Source organism: Branchiostoma lanceolatum, chromosome 18, assembly GCF_035083965.1.
Source record: "Branchiostoma lanceolatum isolate klBraLanc5 chromosome 18, klBraLanc5.hap2, whole genome shotgun sequence".
Classification (NCBI taxonomy): Eukaryota; Metazoa; Chordata; class Leptocardii; order Amphioxiformes; family Branchiostomatidae; genus Branchiostoma; species Branchiostoma lanceolatum.
Window position 1 is genome coordinate 6,471,001 of NC_089739.1, and position 23,253 is coordinate 6,494,253.

The window sequence follows — 23,253 nt, forward strand, 5'->3', positions numbered from 1 at the left end:
AAGAACCAAACTGCTGTGCTCCGTGGTGTGAGAGGGTGCAAGGGAACTGTCTACAACTGTCGTGCCCAAATAAGAAACAAACGCAGGCGAACTCAACAGTGGCGTGTTAGTCTGTGCACTTGAAGGTGTTAATCCAAAAGTACTTTCACTGCTTGCTAACTCAGAAAGCAGTGTAGCACTGGATGGGAAGATAGGCAAGGTTGATTGGCCAGGCCCAGAGGTACTTGTTAATTGTATCAACTTTGAGGTCTCCCCAAGCCTATCACTGTTAAATGAAGAGTCTACAGTTGACAGGACTGAAGTTTGCATGCCAGATGAGTTGAGAGATTGTGTTAGCTGCAGTGGTGGGCTGTTAGTCAGCTGCAAGTCGGTAGTGGTGGTGGGTTGCAGGGTTGTTGCTACGGAGACAGATCGGGTTGCCATGGTTACTTCTGACAGTTCTACAGAAGCTGCTGGGTTGGATGTTGCAAGATGAGTGACAGGCGAGATGTTAAGTGGTGGTGCAGATGTTGGGAATGGTCTACTTGTTATTGATGGTAAGGTGTGAACAGGAGATGACATTGTCGTGAATGACTGCTCCATGGTTGACTCTGGTAACATGGTCGCTACAAAGATGGTTGTTGTTAGCAAAACATCTGTACTTGCTGGAAGGTGAATGCTGGGCAGGGTTAGAAATGTAGTTATCGAAGTCACACTCATCACATCAACCGGTGTTATTTGGGTGCTGAATAGCGTGCTAGATTTATCTACACTACTGGTGCTACTACTGATCCACACGGCAGTGCTGGTACCTGGTGTCGTGGTCACCACGTTGCAGTACGTCCCCGCGAACCCGGCCGCGCACATGCACGTGTAGTTGGACGGGTTGGCCACGCAGGTCGCTCCATTTTGGCACAAATTGTTAATACAGGTGTCGTTGTGTTCGCAGTTTGTTCCGGCAAAGCCGTCCAAACATGCGCACTCGTAGACGCCGGGGGCCGGCTGGGTGCAGTTTGCTCCATTCTGGCAGGGGGAGCTGCTGCATTCATCTATGTCCGTCTCACAGTGAGTTCCGATGTAGCCAGGTGCGCAGCTGCAGGTGTATCTGTTGATGTCGTCTACGCAAGTGGCGCCGTTTTGACAAGGGTCGCTGAAGCAGTCATCAAAGTTGATCTCGCAGTTGTTGCCCTGGAAGCCCGGGGGACAGAAGCACTGGTAACCCGACCCTGGGGCCAGCTGTTGGCAGACGCCATCGTTCTGACAGGGGTCGGAGCTGCACTCGTCAATGTCTTCTGCACAGGTTTCTCCTGTCCATCCTGAAAAATAGAATAATCACAGTTAGATATAGTAACATTAACCTTTATCAACATGAATTGATCCATGTAGCCAATATGGTTTTGGTTAAGCAGATATACAGTGGGGCTGGTTTTGAAATGTTTGACTGAAGTCAGTTCAAATATCATAGATCTTTGTACGGATCACAAAATTAAGGGTAACACAGGGGGCAACAGATACCGACAACATGCATTAGATGCATGTGTACTGTGTTCTGTTGTCATGGTAATGATTTGGCTTGCCCCCTACATTATCAAGCGTCCTACATTTTTTTCCAGCATGCGAAGGAAGCTGTAATATGGTCTCTATTAAAGGTAATTTCTGCAAAATCTAACAGAACTACACAATATTTGTTGTTGCATTTGTTAGTGACTTTTTATCAGCCATACCTGTTGTGCAGCTGCAGTTGAAACCATTGATGAGGTCTTGGCAGGGGGCGCTGTTCTGACATGGATCAGAGTTGCACTCATCCACCTCCACCTCACAGTTCGGACCAGCATAGCCTGGCAGACAGCTGTGAAGGGGATGGAGGGGAGAAAATACATTGTATGCTGTACTAGACAAGTGTAAGGCGGCCCAAGGATGTCTGTGCACCAATTTTTAAGACCTTGTTGGAAAACTTCCATACCTCAGCCATAGATGGTTACAAACGGTTCAAACTTGGCAGAGAGGTGAAAAACAGCTTTATGGTGGTAAAATTGATAATTCTATGTTGCTATTTCTTGTAGATTGACATATTTTTATATGGCACCCAATTTCCTATTGGAGTAAGGCAGCAGGGAGAAGGTTAAGATTTCTCCAGGATGTTTTACGATGTGGTGCTAGTACAGTACTGTAAATGCATTTAGGTTCGCATGATTTTTATTTCGCGCTAAGGCAAAAATGGAGTGTTCACGGTGGTTTTAAGTTTGCAGCAGCGCTGGACAAAAATGTTCGAGGTGGTTTTGAGTTCGCGGTGAAACGGTCGCGGCAAAAACCGCGAACATAAAACTACCACAAACATTTCTGCATTTACAGTATGTTACCTGCAGGTGAAGTTAGTCCCAGGTCCGTCCACACAGGAGCCTCCATTTTGGCACTGGGAGAAGCCAGGAGCCTCACAAACATTGATGTCAAATGTACAGTTGGGTCCTGGTAAAGACAGAAAAGCACAAGGGTCAAACATTAATACATCACTTTAGCCTTAGACACTTAAAACCCGAAATCACTACAAATTCTTTGTTGTTTTAAAAGATTCTAGTAAGAGTCTGTGCAGTTATAGCTCACTACTTTGTACATGCTTAACATAAAGATGTATGGTTTAGTAACTTAAAGGTGGATTTCTGTATCAATTTTTATACCTAATTGGTTCACAACTCAATCTGTACCTGGTTACAAAAAATATTGCATATCAGATGAAAACCAGTAAGGTTTTCTTGAAGTTTCAAATTCCTGTTTCATTTTCAAAAAAATAAATTGAATTTAGAAACATGGGAAAAAATTAAAGAATTCCGAAGTTACTTAATGACGAACAATTCTTCTTGTTATTACACCTCTTTTAAGATTTCTAAGCAGCATTCTCTTCAGTGACAGTCATTCCTTGTGCTTTCTCTCACAAATTCTGCATTACATCTCACCTGTGTAGCCAGGTGTACATGTACAGGTGAATCCATTGACTCTGTCTGCACAGGTGCCGCCATTTTGGCAAGGGTCGTTGGAACATTCGTCAATGTCAAGGGTGCAGTTCTGTCCTGTCCAGCCGGGGGCACAAACGCAGTTGTACGAATTCACCTCGTCCTCACAGCTACAAAAGAAAAGAAAAACAATAAATTGTACGTAATATTTCCAATTCATAAAGAAAAACATGACATTTTTCAAAGGGACATCACAGCTTATCAGTTGTATATAAAGGCATTAGCATTCCAAAAAATATTTTCATACCAAATTCAATATTCTAAGTTATGTCTTCATTCCATGTGTGTATTAGAAATATATGTATATGGAAATATTCCTGGATTTTTCACAATTTTCTAAGACTTACATTTAGTAAGTCAAAAGTGAAGTGATCCCGAACCAGTTCAGTGAGATAACTTACACTCCGTTGACACATGGATCTGGAACACAGTCGTTGATGTTGACCTCACAGTCGGTACCAGTGAACCCCTCCGCACAGGCACAGTTGTAGCCATTCAGGAGGTCGCTGCAGGTCGCACCATTGCCACAGGGGGCGCTGCTACACTCATCCACCTCTTGAGCACAGTTTGGACCTAAAAATAAAAATGGAGGGAAATTCGTTAAAATGTAGTCACTTATCTATGATACAATATTAGAGGTCTCCCAATAAGCTTCTTTTTTTTTGCTACTAATGGGAAAATTGATTGTTTTCACACACGAAAAGATGAGATTAGAACAAAATGAACATTTTGGGCAAAATAGGAAGAAAAAAAGTCCCGTAAAAGCCCATAGTATACTAAGTCTACCTAATATCTAGTAGCATACTCTACCAGAGTTGGACATAGTCTAAGAGTATTTCTTGTCATACATTGTATCAATTAAGTCCTTTTCACAATGTTTTAAACATGTTTCAGCTTCAATCAGTTTGCATTTGTCTATGGAAATAACATCCTTGGTTCTGAAACCCATCTTGATCCGTGAATTCAAATTTTATAACATTTAAATGAACCAATCACCTTCATAGCCAGGAAAGCAGTCACACTCATATTGACCAATCAGATCCCTGCATGTGGCACCATTCACACAAGGTGATGAGGCACACTCGTCGATTTCTACACTGCAGTTCTGTCCAGTATAGCCAGGTGCACAGCTGCAATCGTAGCTGAAAAAATTCAAACAACAGAACTTAATCCAAAAATATGATTTCATAAAAAAATATGTAACTTTGATGAAATTTTCAAAGTTGATTTTTGACTTTCAAGTAGTAAAGATTGCTCACAAAGCATTGGGTACAAATCAAGTAACATGTACTTAAAATGCATAGAATGTTAGAAATATTATATTGGAATTTTTTAAATGAAATCAGTTAAACTGTAACAACATTTGACGAATAAAACAGTTACCAGACGATTATTATAAACAACTTTCTAGTGCAATTATCACAATCAACCTCAGTACATATTGTATTCGGGAAAGTACTATCTAGTTATCAGCCAAAAAAAAATATCATAAAACACTTAATTGTACTGTAAAAGTAGTTGTAAAAATTGTAAAATCTTGATAGAATTTGTGTAGATCAATCACAAACTCAGTCATCAGCCCCAAAAAAGGCCTCCGCCCCTGAGGCAATGCCAAAAACCTGTAAGAACCTACCCATCCACCATATCAACACAGGTTGCTCCATTTTGACAGACGCCGGGCAGACAGTCGTCAATGTCGGTCTGACAGTCCTTCCCAGTGTACCCTGGGAGGCAGTGGCAGATGTAATCATTCACCTGGTCCTCGCATCGAGCGCCGTTCTGACAGGGATCAGGAACGCAGTCGTCCATGTTTGTTTCGCAGTTTCTCCCCGTAAAACCTTAGAAGTGAATAAAGATTAACTCTGAGCCATCAACATTTACCTTGTAACTTTTACAGAAAAAGAATTAAAGTTTGAATCCTTGTCACACATTTCAGTGTGTAGGATTGTGTCCATTTCTGTTTTTTAAAGTTATAACCCTTGTGCCACACAGTCCTGCAAGCACAGTCAATACTACAGCCAACAGCTACTCGACTGGTATTGGTATGTGTTCAAATCGTATACAATATGTCTCAAAAGTGCTGAGTGCTAAGCAGAGAAAAAAGTATACATGTGTATATGTACCATTTTTTAAGTTATGAAGTGGCCAGGGTTTGAACTCACAACCTGCCAAATACAAAGCGAACCCTCTACCCACTAAACGCTGACACAAAAAAACTGATATGATACTTAATGCAAAGCAATAAACTAAAAACTTTTTGAAATTTATTCATCACGTTATAAAGCAACCTGTTACCTGGGATACAACTGCAACTGTATGACCCGTCCTGATCGGTCAAACAGGTGGCACCATTCTCACAGGGGTCATAGGTCGGGTCACAAGGGTCAAAGGGCAGGGAGCAGTTCTGGCCGGTGTAGAATGGCGGACAGTTGCACACGAAGCCGTCCACGTTATCGAAACAGGTGCCGTTGTTCAGGCAGGGGTTGGAACTGCATTCTGGTATGTCCGATTCGCAGTCTTTCCCAGTCCAGCCTGGCAAGCAGTCACATCTGAGGAGAAAGAAGTGCTTAGGTTATAGACCAGCTCTACGACTTTAGGGACAAGAAAACAAAATATAAAACAGAGCACTTTAGCTCTACACTTCTTGATTTTCATCATCTTGAATAAGGGAATACTACATTCAGATGATGTCAAAGTGATTTTGAACCAGTTTAGCTCACTGATGAAGAGCTACTTTTCCACTGGTCGTGTCAGAGAAGAAAGATGCTATAATGTATGGTATTTACAGGTTCAGTGTACCGGGGAAATTCCCCTAGCTCTTTTCAATAAGTACAAGAACACGGCTTAACGCCCCGTCCTAATTAGGACTGCAACCTTTCCATTAGCATGCATGTATACGGAGGCAAAAACACAAACCTGTAGTCGTTAAACAAGTCTACACAGGTGGCATTGTTTTCACAGTTGGCCTGCAGACATTCGTCGATGTTGACTTCGCAGAACGTGCCCTCCAGTCCAGGTGGACAGATGCAGATGTACCCCATGTGCCTGTCCACACAGGTGGAGCTGTTTCTGCACATGTTGTCTATACAGTCATCTATGGGCTGGTCACACAAGTCACCTGCCCAACCTGAAATGGAACAGTTTGTTTGTAAGTGTTGTATACTGTAAATCTTGAAATGTTTGCAGTGGCTTTACTTTCACGGTTTTCACTATGACCTCTCCTCTGCTAAAATACTGTAAATGCAGAAATGTTCGCGAACGTTTCACCACGAACTTAAAACCATCGCGAACATTTTGTCCAATACTATAGCAGCATGTGACTATAGCATTGCAACAAAATTAAACTACGCGAACACTCTATTTTCCCCTTACCGCGGAAGTAAAAACACGCGAACTTAAGTGCATTTACAGTATACATAGAGAGCGTCCAATATACGTACAGAGCATCCAAGGTTACAACTGCATTTCAAAAGGAGGCTTATGATGTAGTTCTAAGTACAGCTGCTAGGGGGACTGCCCAATATTTCAGTGATTGAAAGTCTTATCTTTTTTAGAGCAAGTGAAATAGATTCGGGTTGGAATGCTTTCAAAATTTTACCAGCCATACTTTGTAAAAGGGATAAGGAGTGACTATATTTAGAAGTTTTGTGATACAGAAGATGTACTAACCAGGGTCACACAAACAGATGAAGCTGTTGATGCCGTCCTGACAAAATCCGTTCACACACGGCCGCATCAAACAGTCGTTAAAGTTCAACTCACAGTCACCACCTGGGATAAAAAGACAGATATAATAATTAAGTACATGTATCATGTTGTACAGAATTCAATTCAGCTAGTATACGAAATTCAATACACCATTTTGTGCACAAACAAGTATACAGGCTGAAGTCCTATCAAACATGTATTAAGTAGTGGACAGCTTTGTGACATAATTCATTATGAAATAATAAAAACACCTGTCAAAATATTTTTACACACTGAAAAAAAGACATCAGTTCATACAACCAATCAGAATTCTCACCGATAATACAAAGTGTGGAGATTTGTTAAAGTTTGTTAGATCTAAAGTAGGAACAAAAAGATCTAGATCTCACCTATGAAACCAGCAGGGCAGCTACAGGTATAACCGTTCCCATCATCCACCGTAAAGTCCGTGTGCGTGCAGGTACCCCCGTTCTGACACGGTGACTGTTCGCACGGAAGCTGGGAGCAGTTCGTACCGACATACGGGAACGTGCAGACGCAGAAGTAGCTGTTTACGCCATCCAGGCATGTGCCGCCATTTTCGCAGGGTTGAGGATCACATTCGTCAATGTTGATCTCACAGTTTGTCCCTGAAAAAAAATGAGCACAAATTGGCACAATTTTTCCTAGAAAAATATTAGGCACAAATTGGCGCAATTTTTCCTTGTGTAGTTCTGTTGGCCAATATGGCAATGATCTTCAATTCTTTCAAACATTGCATTCACGGTACTGCAAACCTAGAAACTTTTACAGTGGTTTTACTGTTTTTGGTCATGACCTCTGTACCACAAATTCAATTGACACTGTAGTGAATACATCTGCGTTGTATGACTACTGTACTACTGAATTGTTTTAAATGCGAATTTAAAAAATTGTGAAACCAACAAAAAAGTATATGAATCCACATTGCTACTTTTTATACTGTACATCTGCTTATTTTTTGTATGTAAAATATATCTATTAATAAATTCTGAGATATGTATTCAACTTTGTATTTGAATCAGAAAACTTTCTTTGACACAACAATTAGAAGGTCTCTTAATATCCTACTGTATAATTTTCACGAATCAGACATTACATATATAGAAAATTAACACTAACGAGCTGTTTTCCCCAACCAATCTTGCAATCATCTAGTAGTTCACAGTTAAGATTTGAAATTTCTAATTGAAATGAAGTCCAACAAAGTTGCTAATCAAGGAAACGTCACTAACCTGCAAAACCAGGCACACAGCTGCAAGTGTACTCGTCAATGCCGTTGTTACACGCAGCGCCATTTTGACATGGATCGGATTCGCACTCGTCGATTTCAACCTCACAATCAGTTCCCTCATATCCCGACAAACACGAACAATTGTAGCTTCCGACGTCATCAACGCAGGTGGCGCCGTTCTCACAGGGGAGACTTTCACATTCGTCAATGTTCACGCTACAGTCGCTTCCAGTCCACCCATTTGAACAGAAACAGGTGTAGCCATTGATTTGGTCCACGCATACACCAGTCTCTGGGTTGCATGGTCCGGACACACATTCGTCTGTGTCGGTTTCACAGTCTCTTCCTTCAAAGCCCGCTGCACAGATACAGGTGTAGTTGTTCACTTCGTCACGACAGGTGGCGCCGTTCTGGCAAAATTCGTTTTCACATTCATCAACGTCGATTTCGCAGTTGGTGCCGTTGAAACCAGGCTGGCATACGCACCTATATTCGTCAACGCCATCGTCACAGATTCCACCATTTTGGCAAGGATTTGATATGCATTCGTCGATGTTCACTTCACAGAACGTACCGTTGAAGCCGGTCGCGCACTGACATGTGAACGGCAATCCGGTGACACTATTTGGTGTATCAGTGCACGTCGCACCATTCAGGCAAGGCGAGTCCTCACACCTGTCTATCGTCTCATTGCAGTATTGACCTTTAAACCCTGGAGCACAACTACAGGTGTAGCCGTCAATTCCATCAACACAATTGCTACCGTTCTGACAGAAGTTAGCCTCACATTCGTCTATGTTCACCTCACAGTGCTGCCCGGTGAACCCAGCAGCGCATTCGCACGTGTAGTTGTTGACAAGATCTCTGCATGTCCCTCCATTTTCACACACAACATTTTCGACTACACATTCCTCAACGTTCTGTTCACAATTTTGCCCGTCAAACCCTGCTATGCAGATACAGCTGTATGTATAGATGTTGTTTACAATAGTGTTGTTGCATGTTGTTGTTGTGTTTGACTGACAGGGGTTGGAACTGCACGGTTGGATGATGTTGCAGTGGTTGTCATAGGTGTAGATGTCTTGCGGGCATGAGCAGTTGTACCCATCGATGTCGTCCAGGCAGGTGCCCACGCCACAGGGACTAGACAGGCATTCGTCAATATTCTCAGTGCAGTTTTCTCCGCTCCAGCCTAGAAAAAAAATATATATGAATATACCATTCAAAGTAACTGGAAGATCGGTTCATCCCATCTTGACTTATCTTGTTTTAACACCTGCAAATAAAATGCCCATGCAGTTTGAAAGGAAGCTTCTAGATGGCTTCAACTTATGTAGCTTCTTTGTACAAGAGCTATCTACCACTTAGAAACTGTGACCAGAACACGAGATATCAAAACCAGAAGTTCTGCTGCAATACCAAGAACGTAGGGGGCCCAAAATGTAATTTCTTGAATAGAACAAGATCTAACCAGGTACAAAATTTCATGACGATCCATTCATAGTTTCTTGAGTTATGTTGCTAAATCACAAACATACATACAAAGATGTAGAAGAAACTACCAAAAGCATTTAACCTTCTTGGTGAAGATAATAAACCAATAACATCAGCCTAAAGAATTGCATGTGTAATCTTCACCTAAAGTTGTAAATTAAGCATTTCTCAATGTCACCATCCATTTTAGTCGGATAAATGCCATGAAATTAGAATGCATTTTCAGTGACAAAAGTTTTCCAAATAGAACAAGCTGCTAGGGGGCTCAAACCTACACAACTTCTTTATTACATCACAAGCTATCTGCCACCAAAAAATCAAGACCATAGCACGTCCAGGTCAAAAGATACAAAAATTGAAGTTCTGCTGCAGTACCAAGGTCACATACCAGGGGGTCCAAAATCAACCTTGAATTTTGGCTTTACAACACCTGCCCACATACCAAATATCATTGTAATCTATCCAGAGGTTCTTGAGTTATGCTGACTACAATAGTCCGGAAACACACACACACACACAGACAGACACACAGACACGCCAAAAACAATATCTCCATTTTTCATGGAGATAAAAATGCAGAAGTTACCTGAGGCACAGGTGCAGTTGTAGTCATCGACCAGGTCTGTACAGGTGGCGCCGTTCTGACACTGCGCTGTCAGACAGTCGTTAATGTCGATACTGCAGTTCTCACCAATAAATCCTGAACACAGGAAAGATAAAGGATCGATTTAGAAGACAGACTGGTGTGTTACACATTGAAGTGGCTCAGTGATCATGCAAAACAACTGAATACATAATACAATGCTCAACTTTCTTCCAACACTAAGGCATTCACGGATCAGATTTCTTTCTGTTGGAAGAAAGTTTAGCACTGTATTATGATTACTACCAACACAGATGAGCTTCCATGATAACTGAATGCATGTTGCAGCAACTTCAGTTCCTAAAATGACAAAAAATGAAGATAAAAGGAAGCTGATGCATTGTTAAGAATATTTTACACTGCAAAAACACAGACAAACAGGCAGACTAAAAACAATACCTCCCCTTGAACAACATGTAGCCTCTTCCGTTGACCCCATGACCTAGACTGCTATTGCTATGTCTGACTAACAACTAGTTTTAACGACTTCTGACCTATTTGTGAAATATACATACTATTAGGTAATGGTGAAAACTTTTTCTTACTGTCATTTGGAACCCTTCTTTTAACCTAAAATTTCTGTCCTTAGTAATATAATCTGCCTTTTGCAAATTTTTTTATTCTTATTTTCAACCCACCCTCCTTCACTTCCCAGTGTATATCTAACCCCCAGGATTTCAATAATGGTCTAATGACTTTTTGATTGAGCATAATGAGTTTTTAATGGAGGTGGGTTGATCCCTACCCACCAAGGGATTAGCATGGTCTACCTAAGTTGTCTTTACTAATCAACCATGAAGAGACCCATTACAATTTGTTTTCTTAGGCTTTGGGGCTGACTGGTGGCCAGAGCTTTAGATGTTGAATCATATCTAAGATCTTTATATCAACTACACTCAACTGTTTTTAAATATCTGTAAAACAGAGATTGAAATCAGGCTTCACTTTTGTTTTGAAACAATTTTTTTCCCTTCGCACTGGAGAACTTTGTTTTAAAATTTTACACCCCTCTCTCCTTTATACCCCTAGGTTACAATCCTATGTTCCGACACCCCTATGTTCTGACACTCCTATGTTCTGTCACTTCTATGTTATAACACTCCTATGTTACCCCTCAACAATAACCCTATCCCTTACCCTAAACATATTGGTGGTAGAACTTAGTGGTGACAGAACATAGGGCTGTTGGAATGCAGGGTTGTGTCCATGTTCCGACAGACCCTTATATTCTGCCATCCCAATGTTCTGACTCCACTACATTCTGACATCCCTTTGTTCCGACACCCCTATGTTCCAACACACCCAAACCCTAATTGTAACCCTAACATAGGGTTGTTTGGTATTTGGTATTTATTGACAATGAGACAAATCATTACACTGGGTCAGCCCAGGCAGCTTTCGGTAACGGCTGACCCACAAATACACCTATATCCCTTACCATTTACACAGAAGCACTGATATCCATTGACATCATCCATGCACAGGCCTCCGTTTGCACAAGGGTTGGAAGAGCACTCATCAATGTTCACTGAACAGTTTCTTCCCTCAAAACCAGGAGCACAGCGACATTCAAAGTCATCAACACGATCCACGCACGTTCCATCATTCTCGCACGGGGAGGACTCACAGTCGTCAATGTCATTGGAACAGTTCTTTCCATCAAAGCCAGCGGTACAGTTACACATGTAGTCATTGATAAGGTCTGTACATTCAGCATTATTTTCGCATGGAAACGAGTCGCATTCATTTACGTCCACGGAACAGTTTTTGCCGGTATACCCGGGCATGCAGGTACAGCTAAAGTCATTGACTTCGTCGAAGCATGTGCCCCCATTTTCACATGGCGCAGACACGCAATCGTCGATGTTCACCGTACAGTTCTTCCCGGCGTAACCGGGCGCGCACATGCAGATGTAATCATTGACAGCATCAGAACAAGTCGCACCGTTTTCGCAAGGCAACGCTTCGCAGTCATCAATGTTTAGCGAGCAGTTTTTTCCCGTATACCCGGCAGAACACGTGCAGCTAAAGTCGTTCACGGCGTCGACGCAGGTGCCGCCTTGTTCACACGGTGAAGACAAACAGTCGTCAATGTTTACAGTGCAGTTCTTTCCCTCATACCCCGGAGCACAGCTGCAGTTGTAGTCGTTAACCAAGTCTGTACAGGTGGCGCCGTTTTCACATGGCAAAGATTCGCAATCGTCGATGTCGGTAGAACAATCCTTCCCCGTGAAGCCAGGAGCGCACGTACAGGTGAAGTCGTTAACTTGATCATGGCACATGCCGCCATTTTGACACGGAACGGAGACACAGTCGTCGATGTTGTTCTCGCAGAACGTACCGTTGAAACCCACGGCACAGTCACAGCTGGAAATCACAAATGACAAAATTCATATCTCCAATTTTCTACAATTGATTTATTATTTCTTTCTACAGTAAAACATTATCTTCAGGACGATGTCCTAGCCTTGTTAATGGATAATGATACTAGATATTATGCATTTTTCAAAAACTATCTTTAGAACTTAAATGCAACAAAGCCTAAAATGAACATTTATTGTGGCTCAAAGTGTACATATTGGCATTTCAAGCTGATATGGCACAAAAATATGGTGACTTTATTTTTTGTAATCAATAAGGTTTCTGTAAGTACTTTGATTAGAGCTTAAATTATACAATGTACTTTTTCTGAGAAAACAATACTCCCACCTGTAGCATCTGTTCCTATCTATAGCACCCATCCCATCTGTTCCCACCTGTCCCACCTGTAGAACCTGTTTCCACCCATAGCACCTGTTCCTACTTGTAACACCTGTACCACCTGTAGGCCCTGTTACTCACCTGTAGGAAGCTATCTGGTCTCGGCAGGTGGCTCCGTTCTGACAGGTGTTGTTCACACACTCGTCGATGTTCTCGGTGCAGTTCTCACCAGTCCAGCCAGGGGCGCACTCGCAACGGTACCAGCCAAGCACCGTAATACAGGTGCCGCTGTTGTAGCAGGGCTGCCAACGACAAAGTTTAACACAGACACAACTTTAAACTTTACATCTTGTCTTTACTTTAATTTTGAACACAAAAAACAGGCCTAAGACTTTTTGAAATCCAAGTCTATTTTCTTATCGTATTCAGCAGCAATGATACTACTTGACATAACCATACATGTTTGTGATAAACATACAGCTTTTCCTGTTCTTGAACATCGCACCACCAAAAAATCATGCTTAACACTCGAGGTTTTTGTTGTATCCAAATCAATCCAATTATGACCCAGGTAATGTTAATTTAACATTGCAACCACTTCTAAAAAGCACCTTTGAGAAGCAAACAGTGCTTAATCATCATGGTTTCATGTAATTGCAAGATACCCTACAACATCACTGAAATATCACTCATCCCAACTGACCTCGTCTTCGCACCAGTCCTTGTCGCTCTCGCAGTTGACCCCGTAGAACCCGTCGGTACAGTTACACTCGTATCGACCAATCAGATCCAGGCAGGTGGCGTTATTCTGGCATGGTTCCGACTCACACTCCAAAACCTCCTCGCTACAGTTGGAACCTAGTAAAGTATTGTACAAATAAGAAATCAAAGATTTCATACCTACGTGAAATATTTAGATAAGATTCACCAAAACAGTTGCTCAAGCAACTGGAGCTCAAGCAACTGGATGAAATTTTATCCGAGGCAAGTACTACAGTCTCCTGGCTCCCGGGAATCAAACCCGGGCCCACCTGAGCACCAACCCAACCCAAGCTAAAACTTTTGTAAAAGGTCCGCAGTTAGAGCGGCCAGTAAATGGCGCTAGAACCAACCATTAACACTACTGACCCCCTTTTCTCTTTTAGACTTGTACTCAAATTTCCGAGTTCGATATCCCTGTGCAGCACTTCTAATGCAATTACTCACAGGGCCGATGCGGGAACCACTGAAATGCACGAGGGAATCAAACCTGGGCCCACCAGCGTACAAACCCAACACACCTACCACAAGGCTAAAAGGTCCAGACTAGTAAGTTGTGCTTGAACCACACTGTTACACTATAATGCCTGAAGGCGGTTTAATGTGAAAGAAACAAACTGACCTATGAACCCAGGGACACACAGACAGGAGTATTCCAGCCCGAAATCGGAGTCCAGACACGTGGCGCCATTCAGACACTTCTCCTCCGGCGGACCGCCCAGCTCACAGCCGTCGATGTTGTTTTCACACCGGGTTCCATTGTAACCTAGGAGACAGCAAACAAACATAGTTGCTATTAGCTTTATAAACATCATAGATATTCTGCAATCCAACCAAAGTTCAATAGTACCTCAAAAAGGAAGAATGAAATTCAATGTAACCAGCAAATACTATCCATTTTCAAACTTTTTGGCCTAAAAACACATTTCTTAACTACTACGTAATAGACCGATCCTATAGCCCCGCCCACCTCCATCCGAATGTAGAAATGCAAAATGAAATGGAAATGCATATTTGACAGACATTGGTTGAACTACTAATTGTCATGCTATCATTGGTTGAACTACTAATTGTCATGCTATCATTGGTTGAACTGCTAATTGTGATAGATAGTCAGGATTACTCTTGTGACTTTTATTGTATGATCTACAATAATCATTACATTATCATTAGCACACTGATATTAAAAAGCATCATTTCCTAATGAGTATATTTTTGTATATGAATTGTTGAGTCCTCCGTACCGAGCACACATGTGCAGTTAAAGTAGTTGAAAGCCTCGAAGCAGGTTCCTCCGTTTAAACAGGGGTTGGATTCACACTCATCTGTCTCCACCTCACAGTCTCTACCTGTATGGAGCAAACTCTACTACTTTAGTAAAAACGAAAGTTATAGAAAATGGGACTCTACAAGTTTCCTTAACAACAAAACATTGAAATTGTATAATCTGGAACCCAGTCATTTACCTGTATAACCAATGTAATGCTAACGGATATTCAACGGAACATTATTTTGATACAAATTATGCAAATTAGGACATCATTTGAATGAACATTTGCATATCTCACCCTGCCATCCGGGTACACAGGTACAGTTGTAGCTGGGGGGTCCGAACGGCAGGCTCGTGTCCTGACATATTCCGCCGTTCTGGCACACGTCGGGGTTGATGTCAACGCAGTAGTTCTCACGCTCATCACAACTACATGAAAAAAAGCATTAGACGATAAAAAAAATGCCCAAGCATATGGTATTGTCCAATCAGCATAAAACATTGAAGTGTAGATAAAACAAAATAGAATGTATTATATGCGGCTTGAAAGAAAACAATAAGGACTTATTTGCCCTATGATGTAAATAGTGTTAACAGTGAAAATATTGCATACAATTGATGGATTCATATTGATATTTTCCATTATTGTAAAACTTACAATAAAACTGAAACTGAATTAATCCCTCACATTCTTACTAATAGGTGACTTGATATTTAGGACTTATAAATAGGAGACCACCCTATACACATGGCTAGCATCCTACTCTGAGACTCTGTTGACCGAGACCGATCAAGACTTCTACCGGTAGAATCAGCGATTCTACCAGTGAGATCACAATCTCTATCCTGATGTATATGTCCAACTCACATGTCTCCTGTCCAACCAGGCTGACAGAGACACCGGAATCCGTTGGGAAGCGGAACGCACTGTCCGCCATTTTGGCACGTGTCACTCTCGCACTGGTGGTCCGGGAGGTCGCACGTTGGGCCGGTGAAACCCGATGCACACGTGCACGTGTAGCCGTTCAATTCGCGGTTGCACGTCCCTTCGTTCTTACAAGGTTGCGACTCGCAGAAGTTGATTTCGACGTCACATTCCGCTCCTGAGTAACCTTCCGTGCAAACGCATTCGTAACCGTTGACGCGGTCAACGCACGTGGCACGGTTGCTACACGGGTTGGACCCACACTCGTTTATGTCCACTTGGCAGTCCTTGCCTGTGAACCCAGCCACACATTCGCAGTTGTAGTCCAGTGGCACGACGGGAGTGCAGGTAGCATCATTTTCGCAGGGAGATGATTCGCACAAATCAATGACGATGTCGCAAGTAGGACCTGTTACAGAAAAAGTTAACAATAACAATAAACAATCTTTTCAGTACTAAAAATTTGATATAACAAAATGTATCTTACTGTGGTCAGGTTTCATGCTTTCTATGCATAAAGTCATTTTATTGAAAATATCAAGAATCTTATGCAAAATGATTACATATAACAGTTTTAACTTCAAAAGGCATTACCACCTCTGAATTCTACTTCCTGTCACTCCAGCAAGTCTAGTTGTGTGGTGAAACCACATCTGCCCATTCACGTCCTGCCACTCTACTGACAATGCATTCAAATAACTACTAGTACATGTACGGCGTACGAACACACAAGAACACAAACATCCAGACACACCGAAAACAGAAAATTAAACCTCTGTACACGGAGGCAACAAGATTTCTCTACAAGGACTTTGGTTAGGCACACACGTATATTAACATAATTAAGTATGGAAGTTCCCTTACCAGTATAGCCTGGGTGGCAGACGCAGAAGTGGCTGTCTGAAGCAGTACCGTTCACGCAGGTCCCGTTGTTACACACACCGTCTGTGCACAAGTCTATCAGCTCAGAACAGTTCTTACCTTAAGAAATTGAAAAAAATTGTGAAAGTGTCTACTCGTTATACATAAACATTTTAAAAGTTTTTCTGTTGATCTGATGGACAACTGTCTCTGATATTGCGTAGTCATGCTGATATTTCATGCATGATTTCAAAGCAAACTGTATGCATAAGTACTAATCATTTTCAATAGGCCCTTTTTGAAAATTTCTCACTTTATTTTATTGAAATTCAATATTTTGTTCCGAAGTTCCTAAAGTTTGTCAGCCACTTCTTACTGAACAGGGTGACGGTAGTAAGTTGATGGGAGATATACATGTGTGACTATGCTAGGAGATGAACATTGGTTTTGAAGGCTTTTTGTGGATTTCATTCCGGAATGAGAGAGTCAGGGATAGAGTTCCATAATTTTGCAGGCTCTGGAAGGAAGCTGTTGCTGTAGAAGGACTTTGAGACTGGTATTTGGACAGTGTGATGATGTGAGCTAGAGGAAAACCTACTAGTAGTAGCGGTACACAGTTTGGGGTCACACAGTTACGAAGAGCTTATTAAATGAATATAATACTTTATTCATAGAGTACGATAAAGAGAGTCTTTGATAAACACACCTGTAAACCCCTCCTCACAAACACAGGTGTAGTCTCTCCCACTCAGTCCTTCCTGCACGTCCTCACACGTACCGTACAGGCACGGGTCGCCATAGCAACCATCTCGCTCCTCACAATAGCCTCCGAGAAAACCGTCCTCACACGCACAGCTGTACGCCTCCTCTTGTGGCCGGGTTATGCAACGACCGTTCCTGTTGCATTCTGGGTCAGCACTCGTCGGCTCGCAGTCTCTCGTTTTTACGGTCACATTAAGTCTCAAGCCGAAGTCACAGCTACCAAATACAAAATTGTCATCTGGAATTTGTGCGAAATAGTTCACTCCAACTGCGAGGAATCTAGGATCAACTGGCAGCGACATTCCAGCGGTCGAGGCGTTGCCAAAAAGAAGCTGGTCTTGTGAATAATTAGTGGGGCAGTTAACAAAGTCAGTTTCAGACACGTTAACGGCTTTTACCGCGGGGAAAAAGGAGTTTGGCGAAGAAGAATTCAGGTACAAAGAGTCGCCTTCTTGCATTTCTACCGGACAAAGTTGTCCAATGTGTTCCAATGTTGCGTTGACTCCGTAACAATTGTAGTAGCTATCGCACGCGGCGTCGATCTGCCATTCCCGTGAAAAACTCACTGCAAAGCCCCTCCAGGGGGTCTCTCTTGGTACGTTACATTCCACGCCGCTCGACGGAGTTGCCATGGCAACCAAAACGAGCCATATCGACATAATTGTCACCAACCAAGAAAACCATGGCGGAGTTCTTACTGCTGGGTGGAAATTTGTTGGTCCCTTATTCGTGGCCTGAACATTCAAACAAGAATTGTGGTGTAGGCTCCCCATGATGCTTGTTGGTCTTGTACCCAGAGTTCTAAGTGGACGTAGAGTTCTTGGTCCCGGGGCAGCTGCGGGACAATGGCACTTACATCTGGACGGTTGCATAGTGGAAAACACTGTGTGGTCAAGGCAGACGGACCTGGAAGAGAAAAATAATACACTTTAAAGCTCTCGTCTTTTGAAACATGATAAGGTCTTGCAACACTGATATAACAATTTGAAAGTACAGCTTAAGTTTATCCATCCTTGATATGTTGATGAAGGTTAGACATCCAGGTAATAAGATACGCCAAAAAACAGTTACTCATTAAGTAACTTGACTGCTTCAAAATTTTATCCATCCTTGGTTTATCTAATAATTACAGTCAAACCCTGGGACTTGAAGAAAACGGCCAAGAGTGGAGAGGTTTTGAATGTTTGGGTCGAGGTGAAAAATAATGACCAAACCAGTAGCCCGACGATGGCCAGTTGGTCACTCAGTGTACAGGTTTGACTGTGAATGTGATAGGGAGACTGCAGACCTTCAATAATGTATTAATTTTCAAAATCAAACAAAATTATAATCTCCAAGCAGATCCACACCGGGCGCGAAAATCGTATATGCTAGCCAGAGAAGGTCCAGTCAGCCAGATTAGCTCCTACAGGGCTGGCTGGACCCTCTCTGGCTGACTGGACCTTCTCTGGCTAGCATATACGATTTTCGCGCCCCGTGTACATGTGCTTGGAGATTAACAAAATTATGCATCATCTACCGTTGGCACCACCAGTTTCTAGTTTATTTCAATTCATTTTTTGATCAATCTTTCCTTTTTTTACTAGCACCCACTTTTAGTCCCACAGGACAAATTACCTTGTTTCCAAGACAATTGTATTGGAGAAAAAAACCCAAATGCTTCCAATTCAAAGAACAATAGACAAAGGATGACAGGTGTAAATGCTAAAAATATCTATTGTGCCTTAGTTTTTTGTTTTAAGTATATGTTATGTATGCCATCCAATAAGTCCTCTTATACAATTCACCTTTAGTTAATCACTATCACTTTTTTTCCATCAAAAGATTTTAATCTAGCCTGCCTGTATGATCCTTTTTGTAACAATTTCAGGTCATCACGCTGTTCCCATTGTTATCTGACATTAATAATTCATAACACAAAATGCACCACCCACATAACAGATAGAAATCACAAATAAAAATGTGTACTATCATTGTTAGATTCTGCAGTGTTATGCCTCAACAATCACTGCATTTTAGGGCCACCCTTTTCTCTATCTGTCACACTAGCTTATAGCAAGTGTTCCAATTTGATTTGGGTCAAATTCTTTCAACAAAGGACCTCTTTATTTCAAGGGATGGATATATGTTTATACTGTAATTAATTCATGTACTTTCATGGTGGTCTTATTTCGCAGTAGAATGGAGAATGATGTCATGAGGTTTACAACTTTACATGGTGTTTTCAATTTGCAGTTCAAACAATTCTGTAATTCAGTACTAGTAGTCACAGAAGGGAGACATACTTGTTCCGTCATAAGTCCACACGGTGCATAAGATACCTGATTCAGAAGTCTAAATAAACGTCCCGTTAACTGACGGTGTTTATACGTGTTTCTGTCATCATTGAAAACCATAGATTACCATCGAATAGTTCATGTCCAAAACAGTACCTATACTGCTGTACCTGTACCTGTACCTGATGTTATGTTTAGGTATGCAGTGCCTACCTACTCTCCAAGCAGAGCATGGGTTTCGGCTGGTTTTTGACATGTTTTTAGGCGTTTTTGTCGGGCTTTCTACTTTGTCATCTTTTTTTTGGCGAGACAAAAAAAAGATGACAAAGTAGAAAGCCCGACAAAAACGCCTAAAAACACGTCAAAAACCAGCCCAAACCCATGCTCTGCTTGGAGAGTAGTGCCTACCAGTACCTGTATCTTAGGTAAACAATTTTACAGGTACAGGCACTATGTACACAGCCCTACTGACAAGTTGAAATTGAGTAATACAAACTGTGCACACACCATATATAGACGTGTCAGTTAACCACACCCACATGACATCACGCCTCCTGGTACTACAAGCCGTCACCATGGCAACTAAAGTACCAATCAATATCACAGTACAAATAACGGTACTAAGTCCACCCTCAGGCCCTAGATGCTTATACAACTTTCAAGGCAACATATTCATATAATAACGACATACTGGAAACAGATGTTGGGGGTTGGGCCAATAAAAAATAATGTTGTGTTTATGATTACGGTCCCGAAAAAATTAAGGTTGGTAAGTATGGATCCATTTTTTTCTCTTTTCTTTTTCAATTTTGACAGTCAACATAACACAAGTGTCTCAAGATAAACTTAAGTTTGGTGGGTCTGTATATATCAATTTTCCATTGCAACAGAAATGATGGGAACTTGTTGGAAAATGATTCTTCAACGTTTTATCACTCAGATATCGCATTAAAAATTTTTAGCCCCTTGCCAGCGGTCGACCAAAAAAAAAAGGCTGGGTCGGTAGGTTTTTGCTTAAACTTTGAAGGTCGGTCCATTGGGTGATCGGAAACACAACACGAGGGTACTAGTATGTGGATCAAGTAGTACGTTTTAACCTTCTCTTGCTAAGACAACTGTTTGGTATCAAATTTATATATGGAGTATGGAGTTAGGTAGCAGTGAGAAGGTATATTTGTCCTAATTTATGTCCTATTAATAGTAAATGCATGGATGCGGTTTATGTAACATAAACAGTCTGGTCTGGTTTCTTACTAGAATAGATGGTGGATTTAAAAATATAACTGGTGGATTAAAATGTTGAAACTGAAATTGGGTCAAATTTTCTGCATAAAGTTTCATAACAGATCCAAATAAAACACTGTTTTTATCACTCTGAAGATTGAGTAGAATTTGCAGGGGCTTAGTAACAAGATGACACAATTAGATTAACAAATTACATGTAACTACATTCATAAAGTTCATAACAATGACTTTAAACACTACTTTTGTTGGGTTTTAGGGGATACATCAAATTCATAACAGCTAGAACAATGTTTATCAACTAATACTCTAACAAATTCTGTTGTTATATGCAGAATAGAATAAATCATATCAATTCAACCACCTGTTAAGAGGAAAGAAACAAGCAAACAGTTTGCCCCCAAAATATTACTGCCATTTTCACGTACGTTGCACCATGATCATATAAAACAAACACACACAACAAAAAAAGCAAAACATCATATACCGTAGATTCATACTTTTTCAGGAACTTAAATTTCACAGTAGGAGAGGAAAGGAGTGCTTTTTAAGTTTTCGGTTGAAACAATTCTGTTGATAGAATTTTGTCAGACAAAATGCGAATTTTCTCACAAAATGCATATTTGCAGTGGATGGATTTTGCATTTGGTAGGTTATGAAAACCTCAGAAACTGAAAAATGAGAATGTTTCTTATTTTTAACAGTATTTTTTCAAGAGACCGCCCCAGGCGCCCCTCTTAACAAGCACTGAAGGAGTTGACATTGTGCTAACATATCTTACCCGTGAGTCATATCTAAGGGTTCAAAATAAACTATACATAACTTAAGTCTTCTTCACTTGTCATGGGAATGCTTAAACACCTGGCTTACAGCTCCTGTACACATGTTTCAGGTAGAAAACATACATGTGAGCCTCAAACATTCATAATGCTCATTATACTAATTTCTCTTAAAAGGCATAAAAAGCACCCTTAAGTACCTTAAAACACTAAAAATGTACCATAACAGCTGAGGAAGATTTGCTTGCCCCAAATTCTTAATCTTAAAAAATCATAACGTTTCTAGAAATCTGGAGAAATAAAGGGTTAAATCAGCTTATAAGGAATGAAACTTCACAAGTCATGTGTTTACAACTGCAATGCATCATTTTTCCAGACTAGCAATTTTCAAAAAGTTCGGTGCGACTTAAGGTATAAACAACGGTAACGGTTAGAAGATAACGATACACCTGTTCTCACGTGCCTAAAACAAACTCACTTAAGATTAAAACCTTAACTAGTCTTGCTAGAATACTAAGAAAATCCGTAACTGTAACCGTTCAGAGATTTGCGGACATTTAAACTTGTCGACCAACGCCCTTAACCTATAAAGTACACGATATCATATAACAGGTAACGCCATTACAGGTACAGTGCCCCAAATAACGGTCCCTTAATTCTACAAATTGTAACGTAAATTCAGGAATTTTTACACACAAAAGAACACGTACCTTTGTGTAGAAACCCTTGCGGTGTGGAGTGGTATCCTTGCAGAGCTTGAGTGTAGAGTTCTACCCCATTTTGGGTGAAAATCACCGATTTTGGTGTATTTTTAAAGGCCGTACCTTTGGTGAAATGTACACACACTACACAACAGGTGAAACTGATCGCAAGCTGCGCGGGACGAGCGGAAATACGATCCGCTCTGCGCAGGTGTTTAAAAATCCCATTGTCTAAAAGCGATGCCTGGCGGAAAATAATATTACTGCAGCAGCTACTTCACTTTGCGAAGTTTCCGATGTGATTTTTGACTAGAGATCTAGATGTTATGATTGCTTTTTCATGAAGTCATTATATGAAAAAAGGATGGACCAGGAGAGTGTATAAGGGAAAGAGAACTTATTTACATACATTTTTATACAAAGTATTATTTTTTGTCAACTTTCTCATGATTTGTTTTAAAATGTAAGATATTTTCTTGTCACACCTCCTAGTACATTCTTTTTATTGTCATTTTCCCCCTATGAGTATGAGCCATTTTTGGTTCATCCCTTGCAACGTTCCTATGAAAATAAGATTGAACGATATAACAAAATAATTGAATTGTAGAAAAAAAACACAATCATTACATTTATTTTTCAAAGTACAGTCAAACCTGCCAAAGAAGACAACTAGTGCTCAGGAGTCAATGTGGATGAGTACAGGTGGTCACTATAGACATGATTCTGAATGCTTGTGTCAATGGGAAAATTATCTAAGGGATTACCAAAAAGTGGTCGCATTTGGTCATGTGGTTCTTATGTAGAGTTGGGCACTTGTACAGGTTTGACTGTATACGTATACCAGGTTTCAAAACGATTCAATATAGGACTACAGCAATTTGTTCAACAAGATTG

The 23,253-nt window shown here is 41.1% G+C and overlaps 1 protein-coding gene across 1 annotated transcript in view; it reads right to left on the bottom strand.

The window, feature by feature from the left end:
• LOC136423783 (protein eyes shut homolog) overlaps positions 1-18,101 on the bottom strand; it is a 44,756-nt gene extending 26,655 nt beyond the window's left edge. Inside the window, exons 1-22 of the mRNA XM_066412082.1 lie at positions 17,306-18,101; positions 16,603-16,719; positions 15,682-16,147; positions 15,112-15,242; positions 14,788-14,892; positions 14,166-14,309; positions 13,488-13,642; positions 12,926-13,086; positions 11,523-12,451; positions 10,028-10,141; positions 7,949-9,139; positions 7,085-7,324; positions 6,657-6,758; positions 5,904-6,114; positions 5,283-5,536; positions 4,621-4,825; positions 3,984-4,129; positions 3,389-3,560; positions 2,931-3,097; positions 2,340-2,445; positions 1,704-1,828; positions 792-1,295 (exon numbers count right to left, since the gene is read on the bottom strand). Coding sequence (XP_066268179.1) covers positions 792-1,295; positions 1,704-1,828; positions 2,340-2,445; positions 2,931-3,097; positions 3,389-3,560; positions 3,984-4,129; positions 4,621-4,825; positions 5,283-5,536; positions 5,904-6,114; positions 6,657-6,758; positions 7,085-7,324; positions 7,949-9,139; positions 10,028-10,141; positions 11,523-12,451; positions 12,926-13,086; positions 13,488-13,642; positions 14,166-14,309; positions 14,788-14,892; positions 15,112-15,242; positions 15,682-16,147; positions 16,603-16,719; positions 17,306-18,020 — 6,460 coding nt within the window. The 5' untranslated portion in view covers positions 18,021-18,101. The remainder of the gene's footprint in view (positions 1-791; positions 1,296-1,703; positions 1,829-2,339; positions 2,446-2,930; positions 3,098-3,388; positions 3,561-3,983; positions 4,130-4,620; positions 4,826-5,282; positions 5,537-5,903; positions 6,115-6,656; positions 6,759-7,084; positions 7,325-7,948; positions 9,140-10,027; positions 10,142-11,522; positions 12,452-12,925; positions 13,087-13,487; positions 13,643-14,165; positions 14,310-14,787; positions 14,893-15,111; positions 15,243-15,681; positions 16,148-16,602; positions 16,720-17,305) is intronic.
• Positions 18,102-23,253: the final 5,152 nt, after the last annotated feature.